At 52.7% G+C, this 27859-nt stretch overlaps 1 protein-coding gene and 1 long non-coding RNA gene across 4 annotated transcripts in view; both read right to left on the minus strand.

Annotated features, from left to right (window-relative positions):
* Positions 1 to 3754, minus strand: part of NFAM1 (NFAT activating protein with ITAM motif 1) — a 37506-nt gene extending 33752 nt beyond the window's left edge. Inside the window, exon 1 of one of the 3 annotated variants that reach the window (XM_061418732.1) lies at positions 3485 to 3657. In XM_061418732.1, coding sequence (XP_061274716.1) covers positions 3485 to 3590 — 106 coding nt within the window. In that variant the 5' untranslated portion in view covers positions 3591 to 3657. Of the gene's footprint in view, positions 1 to 3484 lie in introns of all 3 variants that reach the window. The other 2 variants (XM_061418738.1, XM_061418731.1) reach the window with 2 other exon arrangements.
* A 19353-nt stretch (positions 3755 to 23107) lies between these two features.
* On the minus strand, positions 23108 to 27229 carry LOC133248478 (uncharacterized). The gene is made up of 2 exons (XR_009736727.1): positions 26754 to 27229; positions 23108 to 25949 (listed from the first exon to the last, which is right to left on the minus strand). It is a non-coding gene; the product is annotated as an uncharacterized LOC133248478 (long non-coding RNA).
* Between the last annotated feature and the right edge of the window lie 630 nt (positions 27230 to 27859).

Genomic DNA, 27859 nt, shown 5'->3' on the forward strand with positions numbered 1-27859 from the left:
GTCCTGTTTCTGCGGGTGAGTCTCACGGTTTCCGCCAAGCTGGGAGTAGGGGCTGTGGCTTATTCACCCTCAGTTCCCCCCAGTGCCTGGAACTGGTCCTCTTTAATGAATAGTTGAGAAATAAACACAGCCAGGGAGAGACTGGAGACTGATGTTTGTTGAGAACACCAAGGCTCAGAAAGGCTAAGGAACTTCCCTGAGGTCATGCAGCAGTCAATAGAAGAAGGCCAGATTTGAAGAAGCTCTGTCTGGCTTCAAAGCCCTTGGAAGTGACTTGAAGCCTGGTGGAAGCAGGGCTAGAGCAGGTGTGTAGCTGCTCTCAGGAAAGCTGAGCCTCAGACTCAGATGATTTTCCTCTAAGAGGTGCCCTTCAGACCAGAGGTAGCCACTAGACCCTTTGAGAAAAGTAGAATTTGCAGAGACATCAGAGGAGAGCAGGGGAGGAAGGTTGGGAGCAAGAACGGTCCTGAGTTGCCATCCCAGGGTGTTGCTAGAGACCCCTGGAAAGGTCAGAGTGACCCCAAGGAGCCCAGGGGCTCCCCAAGATGTAGAGCCAGCCAACTGAATCTTGCATCTTGATTGGCTCTGCTAGGCAGGCAGGTGGCTGACATTCTCTGAGCTCCCGTCACGTGCACCTTCAGGTATTACTATCGCAGCCGCTTGACAGGTGAGGCCATCGAGCAACATTAAGAACCTGCCCAAGGGGACTTCCCTGGTGCTCCAGTGACTAAAGGGCTTCCCAGGTGGCTCCGTAAAGAATTTGCCCGCCAATGCAGGAGACAACGGAGAAGGCAATGGCAACCCACTCCAGTACTCTTGCCTGGAAAATCCCATGGACAGAGGAGCCTGGTAGGCTGCAGTCTACGGGGTCTCGAAGAGTCGGACACGACTGAGCGACTTCACTTTCACTTCTCACTTTCATGCATTGGAGAAGGACATGGCAACCCACTCCAGTGTTCTTGCCTGGAGAATCCCAGGGACGGGGGAGCCTGGTGGGCTGCCGTCTATGGGGTCACACAGAGTTGGACACAACTAAAGCGACTTAACAGCAGTAGCAGCAGCAGCAGGAGACAAGGGTTCAATCCCTGGTCCAGGAAGATCCCATGGAGAAGGAAATGGCAACCTACTCCAGTATGCTGGCCTGGAGAATTGCATGGACAGAGGAACCTGGTGGGCTACAGTCCATGGGGTCTCAGAAAGAGTAGGACATGACTTAGTGACTAAACAACAACAACCAGGGGCTAAGACTCCTCACTCCCAATACAGAGAGCCTGGGTTCGATCCTTGGTCAGGGAGCTAGATCCCACATGCCATAACTAAGAGTTCTCATGTCACAGCTGAAGATCTCGCGTGACACAACAAAGACCCCTTGTAGCCAAACAAGTAAAGAAATATACATATTGAAAAAAAAAGAAAGAACCTGCCCAGGGGCCCAGGTCCAAAGCAGAGCTCAGATCCAGACTCTACACCCTGGCCTGCACACAACCCTACATCAGGTGGTCCAGGGAAACAGTGTATTGAGCCCAAGCTTCAACGACGACAGTCCCCAAGATCCCCCATGGACACTCCTGAGGCTGCAGGCTGGGTCGTGGTGCTGATGGTTGATGGAGTTGGCTACACTAGGCAGATGGGTGAGGTCAGGGGAGGTTTGGGGGATGTGAGAGAAACTGGATTCCCTCCATCAGATTCTCAAAGCTCGGAGATAAGAGGGTGGGGAGGGGCATGGCACAGACTAGAGACAGAACCCAGGACCCGCAGGGGAAGGACCAGGAGTACCGGGTGCTGTCTGCTGCTGCAAGAGACCACAAGGTGCTTCCACCTCTTGCGAAAGAGCAGAGTTTCTCTTGGGTACAATGTCTGCTGCAATCCTAGGGGGCCGGGGGCGGGGAATATGTTGTTTGTGGTCAAGACAGTTACAAACAGCACTTTTCACAGCAGCACCCCAAAAGTCTCTTCTACTCAGTTACTGGGGTGTGCGGGGGTCCCTTTTGGGGAGGAGGGACCACACAAAGAGAAATGAGGGGAACTGGGGGGGAAATTAAAACGAATGAGTTTCAACACGTTGTCACCAAGAAGCTGCATTTTCTCAGCCTTCTTTGCATTGGGGCAGGGGGTTTGGTGACGGGGTTGGGGGTGTGAGGTGCACAGACGAAAGGAGATGACCTCACAGGGGCTGGGCTGTCAGGCCTGCGGTAGGACTGGGTACACCCAGTTGAGTCTTGCCTTCCCAAAGGGGTAGATTTTTTGTGAAGGATGTTCTTTACAAAGAAAGGCAAGAGGACCCCTGGAGCCCACTTCCAAGGGTCAGTTCAGAGCTGAACCTGGCCTCTACTCACCCTCTAGGCTGTGGGCCAGCTATCTGGCTGTGCTGGGCCTCAATTTCTCCGTGCTTACATGGTGCCAATGGGAACAGCACCCCAGGGGTGCCTTGAAGGGGCCTGAGTACAAGTGTGAAGCCCAGCTTATGTGCACAGAGAGGCTAATTTATGATAATAAGAGTAGATGTCCAACCTCCCTGGTGGTTCAGTGGCTAAGATTCTGCTCTTCCAATGCAGGGGGCCCGGGTTAATTCCCTGGTCAGGGAACTAGATCCCACATGCCACAACTAACAATTCACATGTTGCAACTAGAGATCTCGCATGTCGCAACTAAAACCCAGCACAGCCAAATACATTTTTTAAAAATATATGGACAAATATAGCTGTTATTGCTTATGGTATGAATGAAAGGCAGAGGATGGAGCAGAAGGGTGGGAGCAGCTCCTGGAAGGCTCATAAAAATCAAGGTGAATGAGAAGGAAAGCATCCAGCCTGCACCCAGCCTGCCCAGCGGGGTGGGCGGATGCTGGGGCTACAGGAGGGTGGGCACTGCCCAGGTGAGACAACCTCAGAGACCCCAGAGCCAGGCTGGGCAGCCCTGGTGGGGGACACTCCTGGGAGTTCCCTGGCCTGGATGAACTGGCCCCTGGGCCACCCATCCTAGGGCCAGGCTTGGATCCATCCACCCAACTTCCCAGGCACCTTGCCCTATGACCAGCGGTGGCCTCCCTCCCTCCGCCCCACCCCTCCCAACGTGGGGGCTGCAACACCAATGGGCAGGTTCAAGGCGTGGGTTCCGCAGTCAGATACCTTGGGGGTGAGCTGCCCCTTCCCAGAGATCCCATACCCCACCGGATGGCCCCCCTCCCCGGCCCGCAGCAACGCCCACCCACCTCGCTGAGGGGCCAGGGGGTCAGGAGGAGCCGGGAGAGAGGCTGTTCCAGCAGCGAGACTGGGGGCGCGGCCCCGCCTCTTCAAAAGCCACCTCGGCAAGGCATTAGCTAAACATCTCCCGGTCCCCGAAGGCTTTCCCTGTGAAGTCTGCAATGTTCAAACGCAACCAGCAAATCCCCGGAGACGGGTCCGGGGAATTAGCCGCGCGGCGGATGAAAGCGGCTGTGATGTACGCGAGGCAGAGAGCGCGGGAGGAGGGGAGGACCGCGTACCTGCGCCTGCCAGCGGCAGGGTCCAGGGGAACAGGATCAAGCCCAGCAGCCTGGGGGCCGGGAGGGGGCCCGGCCAGGCCCTCCGTCGCGGAGGCCAGCTCTCCATCGGGGCCTTCTTCCTCTTTAGGTCGCGGGCGGGGACAGCCTGCTGGTAGCCACGGTTGCCCTTGGCGTCCTTAACAGGCTCCTCCCCGGCCAGCCTTCTGCTTCCTCCAGGTCTCAGTTGGCCGCCTTGTCCTCTCAATGACCCCGGACTTTCCTGGTGGGAACAGTTTCAGGCCAGGGCGCCGCCAGGCGAGGATGTGGGGCTCCCACCCGTCCAGGATGTACAGATGTGAGTTGGAGCGCCAAGAACTGATGCTTTTGAACTGTGGTGCTGGAGAAGACTCTTGAGCGTCCCTTGGACTGCAAGGAGATCCAACCAGTCCATCTTTAAGGAAATCAACCCTGAATATTCATTGGAAGGACTGATGCTGAAGTTCCACCTGATGCGAAGAGATAACGCATTGGAAAAGACCCTGATGCTGGGAAACATTGAGGGCAAGAGGAGAAGGGGGTGACAGAGGATGAGATGGTTGGATGATATCACTGACTCAATGGACATGAGTTTGAGCAGACTCTGGGAGATAGTGAAGGACAGGGAAGCCTGGCGTGCTGCAGTCCATGCAGTCGCAAAGAGCTGGACACGACTCAGCACTGAACAACAACACGACATGCAGAAGAACAGAGAGGGGCTAGGCCTCCCATTCACGCCCTACCCTCACCCCTGAGGCAGTGGCTTCTCCCCTTCTCAGCCCCTTTTCTGCTGGATAAATTAGCCCAAAGGAGGGCAGGTCTAGCTGCTCAGGCCTGAAACTCTAAAAAAAACAGCATACCAACCCCATTCACACAAACTGCCCCTCAGAAATAGCCCAGGAGCCCCTTGGATCAAGGTGCTCCTTAAAGAGGATGGTTTGGGATGGGGGAGTGGAAGGGGCTAGGGCGATGAGGGAGGGGCAGGCATTTGGGGGGTGGGGGGTGGGGGGTGGACAAAAGCCCCAAGTTTCCAGCCTTTCCCAGAGACCAAAAAGCCTGCTGTCTTTCCTTAGCCTAACAACAGCCGCCATGGGGGTCCCCCTGAGAGGCCCAGCAGACACCTCCCCTCCAACCCACCTCAGATGTCTTCCCTGCTGCAGCTCCCCTAAACTCGAGCCACCCCTCCGCCACCAGGAGGCCCAGGAATCACTTCCCCATCAGGAGTGAACCCTAGTCCCTGTCCTCCCCTCCACAGGCCCCCAACACAGGTCAGTGACTACCTGCCTCTTGGGTCCCTCTCCCCAGCAGACTGGGAGCTGGTGCAGGCCTGGCATTCTGGAGCCCCACACCGGGCAGAGCCGGGTGGCATGGGGGACAGATGCATGCCTGCCTGTCCAGAGGAGCAGAGGGCAGGGGTCTGGGGTGGAGGTGAGCAGCCAGCTGGCCCGCACAAGCTGAGCACGCCCCCTTTTTCCCCCATCACTGTTGATGCTCCTCAGTTGCTGGTCGTGTCTGACTCTTTTGCAACCCCATAGGCTGCAGCCCGCCGGGCTCCTCCATCCGTGCAATCCTCCAGGCAAGAATACTGGAGTGAGTGGCCATGCCCCACTCCAGGGGATCTTCCCAACCCCAGGGATCAAACTTGAGTCTCCTGCAAATCAACTGCATTACAGGTGGATTCCTTACCACTGAGCCACCGAGGAAGCCCCTAGTACCCCATCAACCCTCAAGATCAAGGCTTTTATCCCAATCTGACAAACTCTGCCCCCAAGAGGCAAAGCGATGTGCCCATGATAGGGGCAGCCCGGCTGGGTGAAGCCAGAGCCTCTCTCCCCACCCCTAACTGACCTCCAGGGATGGCAGCACTGGGTCCAGTTTCTGCCCTTGGTCTAAATGCTTTCCCCTCAGCCGCTGAGCACACGAACAGTGAAAACCAGAACGCTGTTTCCTACCAACTCCAGGAGCACCAGGAGGACACAGGCAGCAGGGCCCGCCCGCCAGGTGAGGAAGACGGATGAACAGCAGACACTTCCTGTGGGCTGGGGGGCGGCAGGACCCCAGTGGTATTGACTGTGGATCCATCACCGTGATACATGATCGCAGATGTCGCGGTGAGACACAGATAATCGGCTTCACGCTGTCTCCGAGCTCCTGGGGGGAGCAGGTTGTCTAAGCACCTCGATGCCATGGTGATAGACGTCATGTTAATGCCTCCACGTACGGAGGGAGCGTTATAAAGGCATCGGTCTGCGCCTCCAGGCGTCTCTTTATGACTTGGCATCGGGAGGCGGCCGAGTGCCAGGCTGCCTTGGAGCAGGGACCCCTGCCTGTCCCCTCTGGGGCCGCTCTGCCCACCCCCCACCCCTGCGACCACCAACACAGAGCCTGAGGCCCCCTAATGGTGCCGCCTGAGCCCTGGGTCTGCAAGCCCCGGGGTCCTGGGAACTTCGCCGCCTCTGGGCCCGAGTCTAGCCTGCAGCCTTTTGCCTTCCTGGGGGCCTCCCATTTGTCTTTTTTTACCTCTGCCTCCCCTGAGCCTAGCACAGGGCCGGCACCTGGTCTGTGCTCAATAAATCCTGGTGCACGAATGAAGGATGAATGAGCCTAAATGCCTCCCTCTGAGGCTGGCTGTGGAGGTGGGTGCCTCAGGGCATCAGGCTGGACTCCGGGGTGGAGCTGGAGGAGGCGGGCACCCTCCCCAGGCAGACGTGACCTGAAAGGAAGTGGCCAGAAGTCCAGGGTCATTGTTGAGTTTCCTAGATAGTCTGAGGCCACCCAGCGCCTGGGGAGAGGCAGGCGCAGACCTTGGGTGGGGAGCCAGGGGCCCAGGCCCTGCCGTCTGGGCCTCAGTGATGGTGATGAAAGAGAAGTCGCAGCACATTCAGGAACCACAGTTTCCTCGAGACTCCGCCTCCTCTCCTTGAAGCAGCTGCCGGGCAGTGAACTTGCTGGACTTGGGGCCACAGGCTTCTCCTCTCCCCTGCCTTTGGGGGGAGCTGCGATCAGTGGGTGAAAGGAAGAGCAGACCATGTAAGGCCCCACTGGCATCTCCAGGGCAGCCTTTGGGCCAGGCCTCTGCAGCTGAGTCTGCAGGCAAGGGCCCCGGGGCCCGCTCATTTCAGCTCCTGCTGTCGCCCAGTCGTCTGTCCACCCTTCTATCCATCCGTCATCTCTTCGCATTTTGCTGTGCACCTGTTCCTCCCTAGGCATTGGCCTCCACAGGAGGATGCAGAAGTGAAAGACCCCAGTTTCGAGGAGCCCACATCTCAGGTGGGAGAGCAGCCGTCTGCACAATTACACAATCGCATGGCAGTTCAGAGCTGTTACTCAACCAACGCCAGACACATCATATGAGACAGTTTTAATCTACACATGTATTTAATGCTCACTGCAGTTCCATGAGGTGGGTTTTATAATCAGGTTTCCCAGGTGGTGCTAGTGGTAGAGAACCCACCTGCCAACACAGGGGACTGGAGATGCAGGCTTAATCCCTGAGTTGGGAAGATCCCCTGGAGGAGGGACTGGCAATCCACTCCATTATTCTTGCCTGGAGAATCCCATGGACAGAGGAGCCTGGCTGGCTACAGTCTGTGGGATTGCAAAAAGTCAGACACGACTGAGCAACTAACACTCACACAGGTTTTATAGTCACTCCCATTTTACAGATAAGGACAATGAGGCACAAGAAAGTTAAAATTTGCCCAAGGTCACACAGCTAAGAAATGCATCTAGGGGAAGTGACTCAGGATGACTCCAGCCTCTGCTCCAGCCTGCCTCAAAAGCAGAGTGTGTACAGAGCAAAGAGGGAGGAAGGGGAAGAAGTGAATTACTCGGGGTGGAGGGAGGAAGGGGTGACCAGGAGGACTTCATGGAGGAGGTGGCAGCTGTGAAGGAGGACATGGGGGAGCACACAAGTCCCTGAAGTCCTAAAGTGCCTTGTCCACACAAAGACTAAAGCTTTCCCAATGAGATCACTGTCGTTGGCCTCCATACACTTATTAAGTACCTACTGTGTGCCAGGCAGTGGGGGTACACATAAGTCATAGTTTTGCCCTCAAGGTGTTCCCCATTTAGGGAGGAACACAGAACACCCAGAAAGGATTTCCAGCTGCCCCAAGTGAGCGAGCGAGGTGAGGCTCCAGAGCTGCGTTTGGCCCTGATGCTCAGGATCTGCTGTGTCTCCTCTCCAGGCTGCACTGTGGGCCGCGGGGGGACGGGAAGCGGAAGGGGACCACTCTCCTCTCCTACCTGGAGGAAGTCATTTCCTTCCTCCCTGTAGACCTCAGCACCAGGAGGAGCCTGCCAGGGCCCCCTGAGAAGCGGCCTGATAGTCGGGATGGAGAATGTCACCTTCCTCTGGGCTTCATGACCCCACTGCCCAGGGCACCAGGGGCAGATGGATCGGCTCCTTGTTTCCTTCCATCCTCTGCCTCAGGTACCCTGCACACTGGAGAGAGAGAGAGAGTGGTGTGCGGAGTGGCCTCCCTCCCCTCCTAGCAACACCGGGGTTTGCCCTGGGGGCCCCTTTCTGCACCACGTAGCAGCCGGCAGATGGGTGGCACTGACTCCTTTCTCTGAGAGTGGCCCTGACCACCCAGCCCAGGGGAGAGAGCAGGCTGCAACTCAGTTGAACGAGACCCATCCAATCGTGAACTGTGCCGGTCCACTGTGGACCAGCCTCCTTTTTTGGGGGGATGAGCTCGCTGTTACTGGAGGTGTGCAAACCATCCGCCCAGTTCAGTTCAGTTCCGCCGCTCAGTCGTGTCCGACTCTTTGCGACCCCATGAATCACAGCACGCCAGGCCTCCCTGTCCATCACCAACTCAGACTCACGTCCATCGAGTCAGTGATGCCATCCAGCCATCTCATCCTCTGTTGTCCCCTTCTTCTCCTGCCCCCAATCCCTCCCAGCGTCAGAGTCTTTTTCAGTGAGTCAACTCTTTGCATGAGGTGGCCAAAGTACTGGAGTTTCAGCTTTAGCATCATTCCTTCCAAAGAAATCCCAGGGCTGATCTCCTTCAGAATGGACTGGTTGGATCTCCTTGCAGTCCAAGGGACTCTCAAGAGTCTTCTCCAACACCACAGTTCAAAAGCATCAATTCTTCGGCGCTCAGCTTTCTTCACCGTCCAAATCTCACATCCATACATGACCACTGGAAAAACCATAGCCTTGACTAGACAGACCTTTGTTGGCAAAGTAATGTCTCTGCTTTTCAATATGCTGTCTAGGTTGGTCATAACTTTCCTTCCAAGGAGTAAGCGTCTTTTAATTTCATGGCTGCAGTCACCATCTGCACTGATTTTGGAGCCCAAAAAAATAAAGTCTGATACTGTTTGCACTGTTTCCCCATCTATTTCCCATGAAGTGATGGCACCAGATTCCATGATCTTCGTTTTCTGAATGTTGAGCTTTAAGCCAACTTTTTCACTCTTCACTTTCACTTTCATCAAGAGGCTCTTTAGTTCTTCTTCACTTTCTGCCATAAGGGTGGTGTCATCTGCATATCTGAGGTTATTGATATTTCTTCCGGCAATCTTGATTCCAGCTTATGCTTCTTCCAGCCCAGCGTTTCTCATGGTGTACTCTGCATAGAAGTTAAATAAGCAGGGTGACAATATACAGCCTTGACATACTCCTTTTCCTATTTGGAACCAGTGTGTTATTCCATGTCCAGTTTGAACTGTTGCTTCCTGACCTGCATATAGGCTCCGCTGAAATATACCTGCCTGGCCTGGAAGGCTGACCTGGCCCATCTCCAAAGTCTCTTCCCAGCTCAAGCTGCCCTAAATTTGGCCTGTTTATGAAGTATTTGCTTCATGCAGCCACAATTCTCAAGGCTCTTTATGTATTGAATACTTCAGTCCCCACAGAAACCTCATGTGTGCAGGTGTTATTATTGCCCTTACTTTACAGACAAGGAAACTGCAGTTCAGAGACTGCAAGTCACTTCCCTAAGGCCACACAGCTAGGAAGTAGTAGAACAAGAACTCCTTGTTCCCTGGCTTTGCTTTTAATCACTATGAAAAGGGAAGTGAAGGTATTAGCCCCTCAGTCATGTCCTACTCTTTTCGACCCTATGGACTGTAGCCCACCAGGCTCCTCTATCTATGGAGTTCTCCAGGCAAGAATACTGGAATGGGTAGCCATTCCCTTCTCCAGGGGAATCTTGCTCACCCAGGGATCTAACCTGGGTCTCTTGCATCGCAGGCAGATTCTTTGTCATCTGAGCTACAAGGGAAGCTCTTTAACCACTATGCTGTCCTGCAGTTCACTTGATTCTCTGGGGGGAGGCTAGCATTACAACCTTCATTTAGTGATGCAGCAAAATAGAGTAAGTGGCCTGCCTGGGGTCACAGAGGAGACAGAGTCCAGGGTTTTCCTGTTGGATATATACCCAGAGTTAGATAAGACTTTTTCCCTGGTGGCTCTGATGGTAAAGCGTCTGTCTACAATGTGAGAGACCTGGGTTCGATCCCTGGGTTGGGAAGATTCCCTGGAGAGGGAAATGGCAACCCACTCCAGTACTCTTGCCTTGAAAATCCCATGGACAGAGGAGCTTGGTGCCGGCTACTATCCATGGGGTCGCAGAGTCGGACACGACTGAGTGACTTCACTTTCACTTCCTTGCTAACACCGTTGGGAGAGGCAGCAAGGAGCTAGTGCCCGCTCCCGTGCCCCTGCCAGACTAAAAGTAATCCTGAGGATCTGAAGAACAAAGGTAGCATCGTTTTTCAACTTTATTGCATGTTCACCATGTGCCATGGCCTTGTTAGGTTTAGACTCTTGGTACAACTGTGTCCCTGGGAGAGACAAACACCCACCCGGAGGCTGATCACTGGAGGTCCTCGGGTGGAGGGAGGTGGGGTGTGCAGAGCTTGAAGGTCTTATCCTAAGGCTTCCACCCGCTTCCCCTCCAGCTTGGAGGGCGGCCCCTGGGTTGTCCTGTGCCCATGGCGCCACCTGGTGTCACACGTGGCTTTCTCCCACCTGGGATGCCTGCGTCTCCAAGTCGCTTCTTCCCTCTCCAGGGGTCTTGGGCTGCCCAGAGGCTGCCGGTCAGCATGGGGCAGACCAGAGCTTGAGAGGCCACATGATAAAGTGGTGGGGGGAGGGGGGAGGACAGGGCAGGCAGGACCAGGAATGTGCTGGGGGCCCGGGGGAACAGAAGGCAGGGCGTGAGGCCGTCGGACCCCAACCTGCCTGCCTTTCTGATGCTTTTCCGCAGCACCCACAAGAACCTCCTTCAGAGCCCACCCTGCTCCGTCCTGACAGCTGGTTTGGCTGAGAACACCTTAGAAACTCCTCTTGGGGCAGCTTCACAGGAGCCAGCTCTCGGGCTCCAGGCAAACCAGTCTGTGGCTTTGCAGTGACAACCAGGGACTTTCCAGGCAGGACTCCCCATAGAGAGCTCAGCCAGTTAGGGAGCAATTAGCCTCCCCTGAGGCTGAGTCATGCACTGTCACCCCTCACCGCTCAGGGTTCTTTAGGACTGAGGACCTCAGTCCCCTGGGGCCAGGGCGTGCAGTGAGGGTCGGGGGGGGGGAGGGAGCGGTGAGGGGGTGGCAGCCACTAATTGCAAAGATTTCTGGCTCCACCCTGGGGATCCAGCTCCATGAGGCTTTGGGAGACCAGAAGACCTGTGTAGTAACAGATGCTGGTTCTCACACTTGAGAGATTGCCCATAGTTCTTCCCAAGGCGGATTCCCAAGGGTCTGTGGGCAGTGATGGGCGGCTCTCGAGGGAGCCAGCTCTGAAAGGAGGCTCTGGCCAGGAGGAGCCCTTCAAAGAGACTGGGTCTTCCCTCCTCCCTTCCCTCTCCCTCCTCCTCCCTCTTAGAAGGCGAGCAACACTCCCCCCCCCCGCCCCCCTCCCCCCGCTTCATTTGCATCCCAGGCCAGTGGGCGAAGTTGCCTCCCCTACTATACGCAGGTGAAATACCCACCTTGCACGGATCTGATGAAGAATAGTCATAGTAACAGAGGTGAGAGCGCTTTGCAAAGAATGAGGTGTTGGTTGAAAGCAGCTGCTTTGCCTTAAACCTTTGAGCCTCTTTCAAGGAGGTCTCCTTACTGGGGCTGGGCCAGGGGCTCGGGTGGGTGGTTGGGGGAGGTTCTGCAGAGAACAACAAGGGTCTGCGCCAGGAGAGAGGCATGTGCAGCCCCCAAGGGTGTGCAGTTGTGGATGGGGAAGTCTGCGTGGGGGATGGGTATGAGGGGGCAGCAGGGTGACATACAGGAACGGGAGGAGGGCCTTCCAGGTGCCCATGGCCCCTGGTAGGTTCCAGAAGCAGGGTTCTGGGGGCTGGGCAGCGGCAGGGGATTCTCCCGGGGTCTCTCTCACCGCTGACCTCTCCAGAAAGCTCTGCTTTCCATTCTCCTATCTGTCCGTCGAATTGCATCTTGGCTTGCTCCCTCAAACCCTCATGCCTGGGACCTGGGTCGAGGCCAGAAGGCCTTCAATCCACAGATGGTAAAAATCCCAGGCTGGCGCCTCTAATTCCTGTGGAAATCCTTCGGATGACCCACAAAGGACTTTGGTTCACTCATTCATTCACTCAGTGAATGTCTCCAGAGCCTTGCTCTGGGTCAGGACCTGTCCTGGGCACCTTCCAACTAGGACAGAGCTTCACGCACATATATCTAAGTCACAACCCGGTGGGAACCCCATGTGAAAGGGACGCAAGCCCAGATCAGGCTGAGCCCGCCATGGAAACCACGGCCACAGCGTTCTGAGTCTTGGTAAGGAACTCCCAGGAGTAGAAGAGAGAGGGCGGGCAGGACGGGCTGAGATGTCAGCTCCAGGCTATGGAGCTGAGACAGGAGGAGGGGCCCATGGGAGCCGGACTGAGACAGCCCTCCTCTTCCCCCATCTTCTGATGAAGCCGCCTTCTCTCCAGGGTCAACAGTCAGATGAATAAAACCGTTTATGTTTCTATTAAAAAATTACTGGTGTTGCAACCAGTATCGATTTCTACTGTGTTCATTTCACAGGTACAGATTTTCAGCCGCACTCCGAGTTAAGCAGCTTGCTGGCTGTTCCTGGAAGCCTGGCATCATTTGTGATACGGTTTCTGAGTGGAAAGACTTTCTCCGGAAGACAGCTCATTTGGAAGTAAAGAGACTTCCTGCGTTCCCTGGAGTGAAAATCCCGTTCTGTACAAAATGCCTGCCACGCTGTGGCTTTTAGGACCAGAAATCTGCAGAGGATGTGCTGATTGACAAGAACCACAGCCTGCCCTGAGTCCAGATAGGAGAAGGAAGGGAGAAAGTCAGCTGAGTCCAGACCTTCAGATGCTGTGGTCTTTCTACCAGGTCCCACAGAAGAGCAGCAGCCTGAGGGCCTGAGGATTTCACGCTGCCAGAAACCTCCTCCCAGGGAAACCCCCCACCACCCCCGCGGAGCCTGGAGGAAAGTGTTTTCAGGCTCCTTGCATCTGGCTTGGGTGAAAGTATTCCTAAGCAGCAGCCCAGCCTGGCGGAGTGCCCAGGCCTGAGTCACAGCATCTCCGCGCCCTGCTGGTCATTCCTTTTCCTTTCTCCGCTCCCTAAATCTATCTGCTGATCTTTGTTGTCACCACCTTCTGGAAGATGAGCCGTGCACAGGCCGTGGACATCCCTGAGCCGCCCATGGGACTAGCGCTGGGCTCCAGGCTGGATGCAGCTGACCTCAGGGCAGGCAGGAAACCCAGGGCCTGGAGCAGGCAAGGGGCCCCTCTGACACCACTCTGTGCCCACCCCCTGCCCCAGCGTCGACCTGCCTGCCTGTGTCTGGCCAGTGTCTGGGGTTGGGGGGAGGGTGCGGGAAGGGTGGCCCCAGGAGGGAATGGAACTCGTCTTTGCCAGATGCTGGGCCTGCATCCATCTTCTTAGCCACCATCCCAGGCAGGTATCCCCATCTTGCAGGTGAGGAAGCAGGTTCAGAGAGAAGTCACTTTTCTAAGGCCACACAGCCGGCAAGGGCAGAGCTGGGGTTTGAATCTGGTTCTGACCGCTCGCACGGGCTGCCTCTTAACAGCCTCTGGGGTGTCTGCGCTCCCTGGCTAGGTGGTGAGCTCTCTGTGGCCGCGACTCCTCCCAGGTCCTCACCTGCCCCGCCTGCAGCAGCCGTCCCTTCCCGGGGCAGAACACCTCTGTCTCTGCAGGTGCTCAGAACAAGCACAAGTATCTCTTGAATGAATGGATGGGAAACTGGGAGAGGAGGCCTGTATGAGGCCCTTTTATGAATGCAGAGGTAAAAGGGGCCCCCAGGGAGTTCTGATTACATTTTTGTTGTTGTTTAGTCGCTCAGTTGTGTCCGACTCTTTGCAACGCCATGGACTGTAGCCCGCCAGGCTCCTCCGGCCAATGGATTCCCCAGGCAAGGATACTGGAGTGGGCTGCCATTTCCTCCTCCAGGAGATCTTCCCGATCCAGGGATTGAACCTGTGTCACCTGCATTGGCAAGCAAGTTCCTTACCACTGAGCCACCAGGGAAGCCTTAATCAAATTAACAGTAGATACATATGACTTTGGTTACAAACTTTTAGCAAGTGGATGTCAGAATCGGAAAACGTGGAATTTGGCCCTTTATAGGAAAGAAGTGGCTAACATGTAGAATTATAAAGTATTAGGAAGTTGGCCTCAGAACCCAGTTCCTCCTTCAACTCAGTTCCTCAGATGTTTAAACTGCGCTCCCCGGGGACGAGGCCTTGGGCTTGGTGCTGAGATCATGGGAAAATAAGACCCCTCCCAGATGACTCCCTTCCCCTTGAGGGGATCCCTGATGCCTGCATCACAGGCTCCCTGGGACATGCTGCCGAAGCAGAGGGGGAGGGGAGGGAACTAACAGATGGTCCTGGGGTCCAGGCAGCTGAAGCAACAGCTGTGCTTGGGGTCAGAGCAGGGGTAGGGGCAGGAGGCCTTGGCTGTTTGGGGAACTTGATGGGGGAGGAGGAAGTGAGGGGGATGGGCTCAGAGGCTTTCTAGGGTCTGCCAGTGACCTGGGGCTCCCGCCACCTCTCCCTAGAGCCCTTGTGGCTTTGCCTGTCCTCTTCCTGCCTCCCCCGCCCCCCTGCCACCCCCCACCCCCCTACCTCGCCCACTTGTGTTCCACCCATAACAGGAGGCTCTCAGCTCCTGCCCTGGGTGAACAGTCCTTTCTTAGGAGTTTCCACCTCCAGGAGCTTCTTCCATTTCCTTCCCACAGGTGAGGATGGGGGTGTGGTCCCCAGCCTCCCGCCAGGCCAAGACATCCCTGGTCCAGCTCATTCCCCTGCCCAGCTTCCAGCTCCTCCACTTGCACCTCCCTGGTGTCCAGCTGGGGTCTGTGCAGGGCTGAGGCTAGTGGGAGCATGGCCCCGCCCGCATCCTGGACAGGTGCTGCCCAAGAGCCTCTCAGCTCCTTTTGGGTCCTTCGTTGCCCCGTTCGGCTGTTCCACCCTCTTCTGTGCCCCTCTATGTCCTTGGAAGCCACCGTCACGTGGATCCTCTTTTGAGGTGACTCGTGATGGTGACTATTGTCTGCCTCAGTTCAGTTCAATTCAGTTCAGTCGCTCGGTCGTGTCCAACTCTGTGACCCCATGGACTGCAGCATGCCAGGCCTCCCTGTCCATCACCAACATCCAGAGGTTGCTCAGACTCATGTCCATTGTGTCGGTGATGCCATCCAACCATCTCATCCTCTGTCATCCCCTTCTCCTCCTGCCCTCAATCTTTCCCAGCTTCAGGGTCTTTTCCAATGAGTCAGTTCTTCGCATCAGGTGGCCAAAGTATCGGAGCTTCAGCTTCAGCATCAGTCCTTCCAGTGACTATTCAGTACTGATTTCCTTTAGGATGGACTGGTTGGATCTCGTCTGCCTCCCACGTGGCAAAAGCCTGGCTTTCCCTGAAGAGGCCCATCCGAGGAGCTTGTAGGGGAGGCACTGGTTCAGAAGCCCCCCTTCTCTGTCCCCTCTGACATTCTGATTCCCAATCCCTCGCCTAATTAGCTCAGGTTGCCCACAGGTCATTTTGATTTTGAAAAAGGTTTTCTCAGGCTCTGCGATCCACTCTCTGTGGGGAAGCTCAGAGTGTAGGCAAAGATAACTTGCCATTTAGCGTGGACCATGGGGGGAGCGGCAACCATCTTTGTGGGACATCAACCAGGAAAAGAGGGAGGGATGGGGCAAGAACTGGCTTCCATGAGGATTCTGGAGGCCCTCGGGTGCTTCACACAGGTGATCTTATAGCCCCCCAGGAGCGACACGCTGCCCCTAATGATATAGAAAGAGCCGAGCTGGGAAGCCCAGGTAGCCAGGATCCAGAACGAGGCAGCGGTAGGACCAAGCCCACCCCTTTTCTGTAAATTGCCTGCTTTCAGAGGAAGCTGGGGGCTGAGGTTTACAGTTTTGACCAGATTTTCTTTGGAAAAAAAATCTCCACAATTGCAAAACCAATATGAGGTGTGACAGTGAATAGTAACTTCCCCTTCCAGTGAGAACAGAACTCACAAGTTACAAATCCTAAAAGGCTGACAAAGCCATAAACGTCCAGCAACTCAGGAACATAACCGGAAATTCTGTCTTAACCGCCCGACCACCTCTATACGCTACTCCCTGTGATTTTGTACGCTGATCGCCTCTTTGTCTGACAAGGATTTTGGAATGCCATACGCTATACAGAGAATGCATGGCATCCGGTGCCATCAGTTCATGGCAAATGGATGGGGAAACAATGGAAACAGTGACAGACTTTATTTTCTTGGGCTCCAAAATCACTGCAGATGGTAACTGCACCCATGAAATTAAAAATAATACTTACTCCTTGGAAGAAAAGCTATGGCCAACCTAGATGGCATATTAAAAACCAGAGACATTACTTTGCCAACAAAGGTTCATCTAGTCAAAGCTATAATTTTTCCAGTAGTCATGTATGGATGTGAGAGTTGGACTATAAAGAAAGCTGAGCGCAGAAGAATTGATGCTTTTGAACTGTGGTGTTGGAGAAGACTCTTGAGAGTCCCTTGGACTGCAAGGAGATCCAACCAGTCCGTCCTAAAGGAAATCAGTCCTGACTGTTCATTGGAAGGACTGATGCTGAAGCTGAAGCTCCGATACTTTGGCCACCTGATGCAAAGAACTGACTCATTGGAAAAGACTCTGATGCTGGGAAACATTGAAGGCCGAGGAGAAGGGGACGACAGAGGATGAGATGGTTGGATGGCATCACTGACTCAATGGACATGAGTTTGAGTAAACTCTGGGAGCTGGTGATGGACAGGGAGGCCTGGCATGCTGCAGTCCATGGGGTCACAGAGAGTCGGGCATGACTGAGTGACTGAACTGAACTGAACTGATACAGAGAATGTAAATTTGGATCAATTCCTTTGCAGATGAGCAGGAGGAATTCAGGGCATGTGGTTTCCTTCCACAGAGACCAACCTGCTTCTTGGATGGAAAACCCTCAATACCCAGTGTAGCCTCGATGGCCTCTCTGCAGGGACATATTTTGAGTTTTGTGTTATGTTTATGTATTTTGATTTGTTGTTTTGGCTGCACAGCATGTGGGATCTCAGTTCCCTGACCAGGGATCGAACCCGTGCCGCCTGCTGTGGAGGCGCAAAGTCTTAACCACTGGACCACCAGGGAAGTCCCTGTCTTGTGTTTACCGATATCAAGAAAGTGAGAAAGTGAAAGTGTGAGTCGCTCAGTCGTGTCTGACTCTTCACAACCCCATGGAAGGTAGCCTGCCAGGTTCCTCTGTCCATGGGATTCTCCAGGTAAGAATACTGGAGTGGGTAGCCATTCCCTTCTCCAGGGACTGGAGGATCAAACCTGGGTCTCCTGCATTGCAGGCAGATTCTTTACCATCTGAGCCACCAGGGAAGCCCATCAATGTCAACATTTCATGGCAAATCATTAAGAAATTCAAATATTATTTCAGCGTTTTCACTGGATGTCCTGTTTTTCCTTCATTGGTGGGAGAATTCCTGGAAGTCATCCAGACCATCAGCAGCCCAAGAACCAGCCTCCATGTGGAGGTAGCTGGGAGCCACATAAGCTATGGCCACTCCAACACCACCCTCCTGGGAGAGAGGCGGGGAGGCCGTCAGAGTGGCAAGAGGCTCAAGTAACTGAGGTTAAAATGCCTGCAGAAACCTATGATCACATAAACACAATACCGTGACAGACTGTAGTCCAGCGGCTGAAACAAAGAATGTATTTTTACTGAAGGGCACTGACTGAGCAGGTACATCCCGGCAGGCGAAGCCAAGGCACTCCTTGGCTGTTCCAGAGGAAGCGGCCCAGAGAGGATGCAGCAGCCGAACTCCTGCTGAGGTCTGCAAGGCCCGGCTCTGCCACATCCTACCTGCAGGAACCTGGGCCAGTCACCAGGGTCCTGAGCCTCCGCCTTCTCCTCCTCAAGGCCGATGAGAAGAGCAGCCACAAGGAGAGTGAGTGCCGTGACGTGAGAGGCTGTGGATTAACGTGGGGCTGCTGTCTTCTGTCCAGGGACCCTGCCATTTAGAGGTCTGCAGGGGGCCCCGGCTTCCCAGGTGGCGCTAGTGGTAAAGAACCCTCCTGCCAATACAGGAGACATAAGGGACTCAGGTTCGATCCCTGGGTCTGGAAGATCCCCTGGAGGAGGGCATGGCAACCCACTCCAGTACTCTTGCCTGGAGAAGCCCATGGACAGAGGAGCCTGCTGGGCTACGGTCCATGGAGTTGCAAAGAGTTGGACACGACTGGATCAACTTAGCACAGCACAACGCAGCAACGGGGGCCCCGGAGGCTGGTTCTGGGAGCTCCGCGGTCTCCCAGGCATGGAGAAAGGGGTGAGGACTCTGATCAGGATTCAGAACCAGGCCCAACTGGGCTGCGCTCTACCTGCAGGCAGAGCCCCAGCCTCTCGCCCTGGCCCGGGTCTGCTCTCACCCTAGCACTCCACCAGCCCACATGGACACCTCAGTGGGCAGGCTGCAGAAGAGCCTATTTCCCCCCCTTTTCCTTTCAGGCTTGATGGGCTTCCCTGGTGGCTCAGACAGTAGTAAAAAAAAAAATCCACCTGCAATGCAGGAGACCCAGGTTTGATCCCTGGGTCGGGAAGATCCTCTGGAGAAGGGAATGGGTACCCGTTCCAGTATTCTTGCCTGGGGAACTCCATGGACAGAAGAGCCTGGCAGGCTACAGTCCATAGGGTCAGAAAGAGTCAGACACAACTGAGCGACGAAGGCTTTCACTTTCAGGCTTGATGGATGACAGAAGGCTCCTCCTCCAACTGTCAAGAACTCCAGCCCACACTTTGCCTGCAACTCGATCGTGCAGGCCCCGGCTCCCCTTCATCCTGGCATCAAACGTCTGTTTGATCAGTTTTTCATCCATTTTCTGAAAGCGCAGTGATTTGGGGCTGTCTTGAATCTTGCAGGACTATTCGTGTTGCACCCTGGCAAGATACTGACGAAGCCCCCGAAGCTGAGGTTGGATGGCTGGCCTGCTCCCTGGGGCCCCTTCATGCCCTGAAGGCCCTCTACCACAGCCCCCACAACCCCTGGCTCTCTGCCCTTTAATAGAGCCCCCATGAGGGACAGACAGTGAGCCGAATGCTTGCGGGAGAGGGTCAGAGAGGCGGTGAGCTGTCCTCCCTGGGTAGGGATGCTCTATCCACCCCTGCCCCAGGTTGGACAGGAGGGACAGGGTGGGAGCAGAGGGGGTGACGTAGTACAGACTAAGGTGGCATCTCTGTGCTGGTTCCTCTGCTCAGCCTTCCTGATGGTAAGGAAAAAGACTGATTCAGTGCTGGCTAAGTGTTCTGCATCTCACATCTTTAGTAATAAGCTTTCTGATTTGACAGCGAATCCCAGTTTTACGAAAGCATTTTCTCAACCATTTTTTTTCCCTTGTGCACAGAACCCTGTGAGGTAGCAGCTCCCCAAGTTTTCAGAGAAGGGAGCCAGGGATTGGAGAAGCTGCGCCACGTTCATGAGTTACTGTCAAGAATGCTCACAGGTCAGAAAGGCCAGGGGCACCCAGCTGGGAACCTGCGCAGGTGTCAGGGCAGGGAGCCAGGGAGATGGGAATGGGCCTTGGACCAGGGCTCAGGATGGAAGCCGTGCCATCCCAAGGGTGAGGAGGCCGGAAAGAGCAGGGCAGAAACAAGGACCTGTGAGAGTGAAATCAGAACTCAGAAAGTGTAACAATCAAAGATCTATAAAGAGGGCTTCCCTGGTGGTCCAGTGGTGAAGAATCCACCCTGCAATGCAGGGGATGGCAGTTCGATTCCTGGTCGGGGTGCGATCCCACCTGCCTTGAAGCAACTAAGCCCATGTACCACAACTACCGAGCCCACAAGCCGCAACTAGAGAGAGCCCGTGTGCAGCAACAAAGACCCACCACTGACACAAAAATAAATAAATCTTTAAAAAAAAATCTATAAAGAGAAAGGTCATCACCCCCACTCTCCCACCCCCAGTCCCTCTCCCCCAAAGGTGTCTAACCTTTATTCCACCTGCACCCTTCCTCACTCTTCTGACCTGCGAACGTATAAAGCAACAGAGCCACATGCCGCCAGGAAGCTGGACTTGCTGGTTTTTACTGCAGTGAGGCCACCCTCACCCTTTCTGCTTGAATGCATCTTGGTTCGGGCTGGCGGGCAGGCCAGGGAGGGGCAGGTCCAGCCAGCACCTGGCTAGTCACCTGTCAGAAGGGAGGACCAGGCAAGGCTGCAGCAGAGCAAGGGTCTGCTCTGCCCAGGGTGGGGGGTTGGGTGACGGGGTTGGGGTCGGGTACTGGCTCTGGGGAAGGAAGCAGAGGGCAGGGAGCTGAAAGAAGTCAGCTGGGGGTGGGGACAGCCCTGCCTAGCTAGAAGACCTGGTGGGGGACAGAAGTCCCCACAGGGAAATCAAGGCTGTTCCTGGTGGGAGAGGGGCGGAGGATGCTAGACCGGCAAAAACTGGCAAGAACCACAACCAACAAAAAAGGCTATGTTTTTGTCAAGCTCTTTTCTAATCCATACTCCCCTCCCTCCCACCACAGACACCACTGTGGGAATTGCTGGGAGAATGAAAGAAGGAAAAGCAATGGAGTTTATTCGGAATGGGGACTTTGTGATTTTTCTGTTGCTAAGTAGCAACTCTAGGGATACCTCCCCCAACCCCGCCTGCCAGGCAGAGGAGCTGGGGAGATGGAGGGACATCCCAGCCCGAGATCTGAGGGTGATGGTCAAGGACCTCAAAGGCTACAGGGCCATCAGCGAGCACCAGGCTCCAGCCTGCTTCTGCCCTCCCTGAGAAAGTCTTACTGAATGCAGTGGGTTGAACTGTGTCCCCCAAAATATACGTTCAAGGACTAACCCCCTGTGAATGAAACTTTGTTTGGAGATAGGGTCTTTGCAGATATAATTAGTTCCTTTCATCTTGAGACGAAATCATCTTGGATTTAAGGTCGGCCCTAAATCCACTGGTTGGTGTCCTTGTAAGAAGGGGACGGGACACACAGAGATGCAGGAAGGAAGGCTGCCTGGAGGTGGAGGCAGAGCCTGGGGTGATGTAATTAAATGCCGTGGGATGCTGGGGGCCCCCAGACGTTGGGAGAGGAAAGGAAGGATTCTGCGCCAGAACCTCCAGCAGGATCTTGACTCCCCTGGCTACTCACCACATCTCAGCAAGGTGCCTGTTGATTACCAGCTCCTCTCCCTCTCTGATAAAAAGCTCAAATGTGATGAGATTGGATTTCTGTTTTGTTGTTCTATCTCTCCATCTTGTCCAACTCTTTGCGACCCCATGGACTGCAGCACACCAGGCTCCTCTGTCCTCCACTATCTCCTGAGTTTGCTCAAACTCATGTCCATTGAGTCAGTGATGCCATCCAACCATCTTGCCTATGTCGTCCCCTTCTCCTCCTGCCTTAAATCTTTCCCAGAGTCAGGGTCTTTTCTAACGAGTCAGCTCTTCACATCAGGTGGCCAAAGTATTGGATCATCCCTAAATGTGGGCATATCACAACTTTCCCCTTCTTTTTTTTTCCTTCCTTCTACATTTTTTCCTTTTAGTTAAATTTATTTTAAATTGGAGGATAACTGCTTTACAATGTGTGTTGTGTTTTCTGCTATACATCAACATGGATCAGCCATGGGTGTACATATGTTCTCTCCCTCTTGAACCTCCCTGTCACCTCCCACCCCGTTCCACCCACTAGGTTTTCACGGAGCACAGGGTTTGCCCTCCCTGCATCATGCAGCAAATCCCACTGGCTATCTCTTTTACTTATGCTAATGTGTATGCTTAGTACTACTCTTTCATTTGCCACCATCTCCTTCCCCCGCTGTGTCCGAAAGTCTGTTCTCTGTGTCTGCATCTCCACTGCTGCCCTGAAAACACGTTCATCAGTACCATCTGCCTAGATTCCTTCCCTTCTTTTATTTGGAAACAATGAGTTTTGGGTTTTTTTTTTAACTTTTAAAAAGATTTATTTTTAAACTTATTTTAAAATGTATGTACAGTTAAATCCACTCTTTTGGCTATATAAGTCTCTGGGTTTTGACAAGTGTATAGAGTTGTGTAACCACTTCCACAGTCATTATAAGGAACATTCCATATAACAAAAAAAAAGGTTCCCGGATGGTGCAGTGGTAAAGAACCCACCTGCCAGCGCAGGAGACTCAGGAGACATGGGTTCAATCTCTGGGTTGGGAAGACCCCCTGAAGAAGGAAATGGCAACCCACTCCAGTATTCTTGCCTGGAGAATCCCATGGACAGAGGAGCCTGGAGGGCTACAGTCCAGGGGGTCTCAAGGAGTCCCCAGACGCTTTAAGTAAAAACTGATAGATCTACAAAGAGAAATATACAAGTTGACAATTATAGTTGCAGCTTTCAACATTCTTCTTTTAATAACTGGTAGAACAAGGGGCACCCCACGCCAGTCCTCTTGCCTGGAAAATCCCATGGGCGGAGGAGCCTGGTGGGCTGCAGTCCATGGGGTTGCCAAGAGTCGGACACGACTGAGTGACTTCACTTTCACTTTTCACTTTCATGCATTGGAGAAGGAAATGGCAACCCACTCCAGTGTTCTTGCCTGGAGAATCCCAGGGATGGGGGAGCCTGGTGGGCTGCCATCTATGGGGTCGCACAGAGTCGGACACGACTGAAGTGACTTAGCAGAACAAGTGGACAAAAATCAGTAAGTACTTAGAAGATTGGAACAACATTATCAACCATCCTGACCTACCTGACATTTATAAAATACTTTGCCCAATGATAGCAAAATACGCATCCTTCTCAAGTTCACACAGAACATTTACCAAGACAGACAATATTCTGGGCCATTAAACAAGTCTCAGTGCATTTAAAGGGATTCAGGTCACACAAAGTACGCTCTCTTATCACAAAGAAATTAAATTAGAAATTGATAATAGGAAGATCTCTGAAAATGCCCATGTATTTGGAAACTAACACACTTCTAAATAACACATAGGTCAAAAAAGAAGTCAAAACAGAAATTTGAAAGTATTCTGAACTGACTGAAAAAATAAAACACGACATGTCAAGTTTTGTGGGATTATTAGCTTTAGGTGTCTTGTGGATGCTCTTTATCAAGTTGAAAAAATCCTCCTCTAGTCCCATTCTACTGAGAGTTTGGGGTTATTTTAAAATCATGAGTGGATGTTCAGTTCAGTTCAGTTCAGTCACTCAGTCGTGTCCGACTCTTTGCAACCCCATGAACCGCAGCACGCCAGGCCTCCCTGTCCATCACCAACTCCTGGAGTTCACTCAGACTCACGTCCATCGAGTCAGTGATGCCATCCAGCCATCTCATCCTCTGGCGTCCCCTTCTCCTCCTGCCCCCAATCCCTCCCAGCATCAGAGTCTTTTCCAATGAGTCACCTCTTCGCATGAGGTGGCCAAAGTACTGGAGTTTCAGCTTCAGCATCATTCCTTCCAAAGAAATCCCAGGGCTGATCTCCTTCAGAATGGACTGGTTGGATCTCCTTGCAGTCCAAGAGACTCTCAAGAGTCTTCTCCAACACCACAGTTCAAAAGCATCAATTCTTTGGCGCTCAGCCTTCTTCACAGTCCAACTCTCACATCCATACATGACCACAGGAAAAATCATAGCCTTGACTAGACAGACCTTTGTTGGCAAAGTATGTCTCTGCTTTTCAATATGCTATCTAGGTTGGTCATAACTTTTCTTCCAAGGAGTAAGCGTCTTTTAATTTCATGGCTGCAGTCACCATCTGCAGTGATTTTGGAACCCCAAAAATAAAGTGGATGTTGGATTATGTCAAATGCTTTTTCTTCATTATTTGGTTATGTTCGTAAAATTTTTCTTCACAGGTCTGTTGATATGGCGGGTTACATTAATTGATTTTTTATTATTGAGGCGGCCTTGCACACATAGAATGCGTTCCACTTGATTGTGGTATATAATTCTTTTTAATATTTGTTATAAATTTGATTGGTTAACGTTTTGATGAGGATTTCTCTGTGTTTGTGAAATATATTGGTCTGTAGTTTTCTTCATGCTGTCTTGGTTTTTATATTAGGACAGTGCATGCATGCATGCCAAGTCACTTCAGTCATGTCCAACTCTCTGTGGCCCCATGGACCATAGCACTCCAGGCTCCTCTGTCCATGGGATTCTCCAGGTGAGAATAGTGGAGTGGGTTGCCATGCCCTCCTCCAGGGGATCTTCCCGACCCAGGGATCAAACCTGCATCTCTCATGTCTCCAGCATTGGCAGGCAGGTTCTTTACCACTGGCACCACCTGGGAAGCTCGTATTAGGGCAATACTGACCTCATAAAATTATCTGAGAAGTATTCTCTTCTCTACTATTTTCAGGAAGCAATTGCATCATAATATTGGTGTTAATTTTCCATTAACTGCTTGGTAGAATTTTTTGTTGAACCCACCTGGACCTAGAGGTATTTTTAGTGAGAGATTTAAAATTATGAAGTGAATTTCTTTAATGGTTCTGGACTTTGCAGATTATGTATTTCACCTCGGTTGAGTTTTGGTAGTCTGGTTTTCAAGAAGTTGGTCCGTTTCATTTAAATGATTGATTCATGAGCGTAAAGTTGTTCATCGTATCCCTCTGTCGTCCTTTTAATGGCTGTCGGGTCGGTGGTGATGTCCTTGTGTCATCCCTGATAATGGTGATTTGTGTATTCTCCCTTGTCACATCCTCAGTTTTTCCAGAGGCTAATTTTTTTTCCCCCCAAAGAACCAGTTTCAGTTTCATTGATTTTCTGTATCGTTTTCCTCTTTTCAATTCCACTGATTTCTACTCTTTATCATTTCCTTCATGCTGCTTGCTTTGGGTTTCTTTTGTTCATCTTTCTTCTAGTTTCTTGAGGTAGGTATTTAGGTCATTGATTTGAGACATTCCTTTTTTTCGAATGTAAGCACTTCATGCTATATATTTCCCTCTCCACTTTACCTGCATCCCACAAACTTTCAATACATGTTCATTTTCAGTTCTATGTAGAGGGTTATTTTTAAAAATATTTATTATTTGTTTACTTGGCTGTGCTAGGTCTTAATTGAGGCATGTGGGAGTTAGTTCCTCCACCAGGGATCAAACCTGGGCCCTCTGCATTGGGAGAGCAGAGTCTTAGCCACTGGGCCAGGGAGGTCCCCTAGAGGATTATTTTTTTTACGTGGCATTAAGATGTTTGGAGGAGACAAAGACAGCTGTCTACCAAAAGGCATGCTCCTCCCCTCGACAGCACAGACGTGTTGCCAGGAAGTGGCTGCCCAACCAGAGACTGTGTTCCCAAGTTGTCCTTGTCTCTAGGGAGACAGTATGAACAGTTCTGCCCAATGGAGTGTGAGAAGTATTGTGTGTCACTGCCGAGCCAATGCAGTTGAGAAATAAACACTCTTCACCCTCTCCCTTTCCAAAACAGAGGCAGGTAATGATGAGGAAGCCTTAGAAGGTAGTGGAGCCAAAGATAGAAAGGGCATGGTCCCTGAGTCACTGTGTGGAGGAAAGCCTCCCGCCGATCATGAACACTCACACTGGTTTGTTACATGGATGAGACATGTGTCTTTTTGTGTTAAATTTACCATTAATAGTTTGGGCTTTCCAGGTGGCTCAGTGGTAAAGAATCCATCTACTAATGCAGGAGACACAGGAGATGTGCATTCAATCCCTGGGTCAGGAAGATCCCCTGGAGAAGGAAATGGCAACCCAGTCCAGTACTCTTGCCTGGAAAATCCCAGGGACAGAGGAGCCTGGCGGGCTGCAGTCCGTGGGGTCACAAAGCATTGGACACGACTGAGCACACACACAACTCATTAATAGTTTGGGACTTATTTGTTAACAACAGCTAACATTTCCCTGCTGTTAACCTCAACGTTCAGCAGTGGAACTTGAAAGACGCCTTCTAACAACCCATTGAGGACATGGCATCCATAAATGTACCTGAAGTTATTGATTTCATCCAGGATCAATTCTTGGGTATGGAAGGTCTTCAGTTTCTTGCCTTGTTGTATCTGTTATACAGAGAACACACACCAAAAAAAGTGGAATATTTTGGACATGAGACCTGAAATCCCAGCTCAAAAGCATTTGGGAGCAATTCAGAGAACCACATAGCCCCAGAGCCATCATCTCTGACAGTACCGGCCCAGACCTCTGCTTTCCCCCGACTAATGTCTGCTGAAGACAAGTGTCTGGAGAAATGAGACCCCTGCACCGTCTCACCAGCCAGCTCCTGCCTCCCCATGAGAGTCACACAGATGCCTGAGGAAGAGCCGGTGCTCTTAGACACTGACCCTGGTCTCCTGTCTCTGTGTTTCATTTTTGTGAATCAGAGAGGACATGGTTCCGAAAAAAACATGGCCCCAAATTGCCTGTCGACATGTTTCCAATGAAAATAAACAACTGCTCTAATCTCAGATCTTTTTGGTGTCTCACTGGCCTCCTCTTTTTTTCTTTTAAGCAAAACATACTTATATTTAAAGTAGAGACACTTCCCTGGCGGTCCAATGGTTAGGACTCCCTGTGCTTCCTCTGCAAAGAGCATGGGTTCTAATCCCAGGGCCCTAAGATCCTGCATGCTGCACGAGGTGGCCAGAAAACAGGAAAAAAAAAAAATTAAAAGTTAGAAAAATAAAATAGAAAGTGAGTGGTTACATTTTTTAAAGCTAAATGTCTTCCCCACCAGGCCAAATGAGGGTGCCTCCCCCCCTTCTTTCTTCCTCTGCACTTCCTCTCATATTAAAGCTAGTGCATTTGAGCTCTATTAACTCCTATCCTGGTTTATAAGCTCTGATTTAGAGAACCAAATTACCTACCCGTAGCACTCAAGAAGGCACCTGTCTGTCAGATAGCTGGCATTTGATTCTTCCGGCCGCCCCCGCCCCATTTATTCATTCCTGGCAGGGAGAGAGCCGGAGCAGAGGAGCAATTTCATCAGCCCCTGAAATTCACAGGGCTGAGAGCCTCTTCTCCCCAGACCATGCTGCTGCCATAAATAGACATCACGTGGCTTCCTTTTATGATAAGGTCAGAGGAAACGAGTGTACAGGGAGAAGCCGTTGGGAGAGTGAAGCTCTGAGTTCCAGGGATAAAACCTGAACAGGGCTCGTCTTCTTGCCTGGGGGCCAGATCAGTGAGGCTGGGAGCCGTGGGTCATCTCCCCAGACAGCGACACCTCTGGCCGCCTGAGCTCCCCTGACTCCCAGCAGCCATCTCTGCACTCAGCATCCTTACCCCTCAGTGAGCAGGGCACACACTCCCCGCCCCACCTGCCCCTCCAGGCTCTGCAGGTTTCCCCCCAGCTCATTTTCTGATAGAGCTGTCAGTTTTTATTGCTGATGGGAGAAATCATTTTCTCTCTTAGCGGAATGTTAATTGGCCTTTCCCAGTTCTTTCCTACAGTGAGTACATTCAGTCCCCTAGTTTTTTTTCCAGCCCCTCAAAGGAAAAGTACCTTACAGAGAAGCATTCCAGAAGGACAAGGAAGGAGGTTCTCGCATGACGGCTAATTGATCACTGCTAAATCAGAGGTTAAGAAAAAAAGCTAAAGGGGAGGGCCAGGAGCTGGGGTGGGCAGGCATTTCAGCAGTTGCAAGGGAGTTTTACTACCTGCATGCTCACAGCTCCAGTGCCTTCCAGTCTAGAGGGCTCAGTACTCACTAAGGAGACCTGGGAAGCCAGCTGGGGTGGCTTGAAACATGAATCGAGCATCTTCAAGGTGCCAGGCGCCCAGATAGGCCCCAGAGACGACTAAGATGCCCTCGCAGGAGACAAACCGATAAAACTGGGGACATCAGTTTCCACGTGACCAGAGCCATGGCCAGGGTACTTCGGGATGCACAGAGCCTCAACTTCTGGAGAAAACCACGCTGCAGCTCAGCCATATAGGTCAATTAGGGGTCAGGGGCAGGGGCACTCCAGC

The sequence above is a fragment of the Bos javanicus genome, chromosome 5, assembly GCF_032452875.1.
Source record: "Bos javanicus breed banteng chromosome 5, ARS-OSU_banteng_1.0, whole genome shotgun sequence".
NCBI classification, from domain to species: Eukaryota; Metazoa; Chordata; class Mammalia; order Artiodactyla; family Bovidae; genus Bos; species Bos javanicus.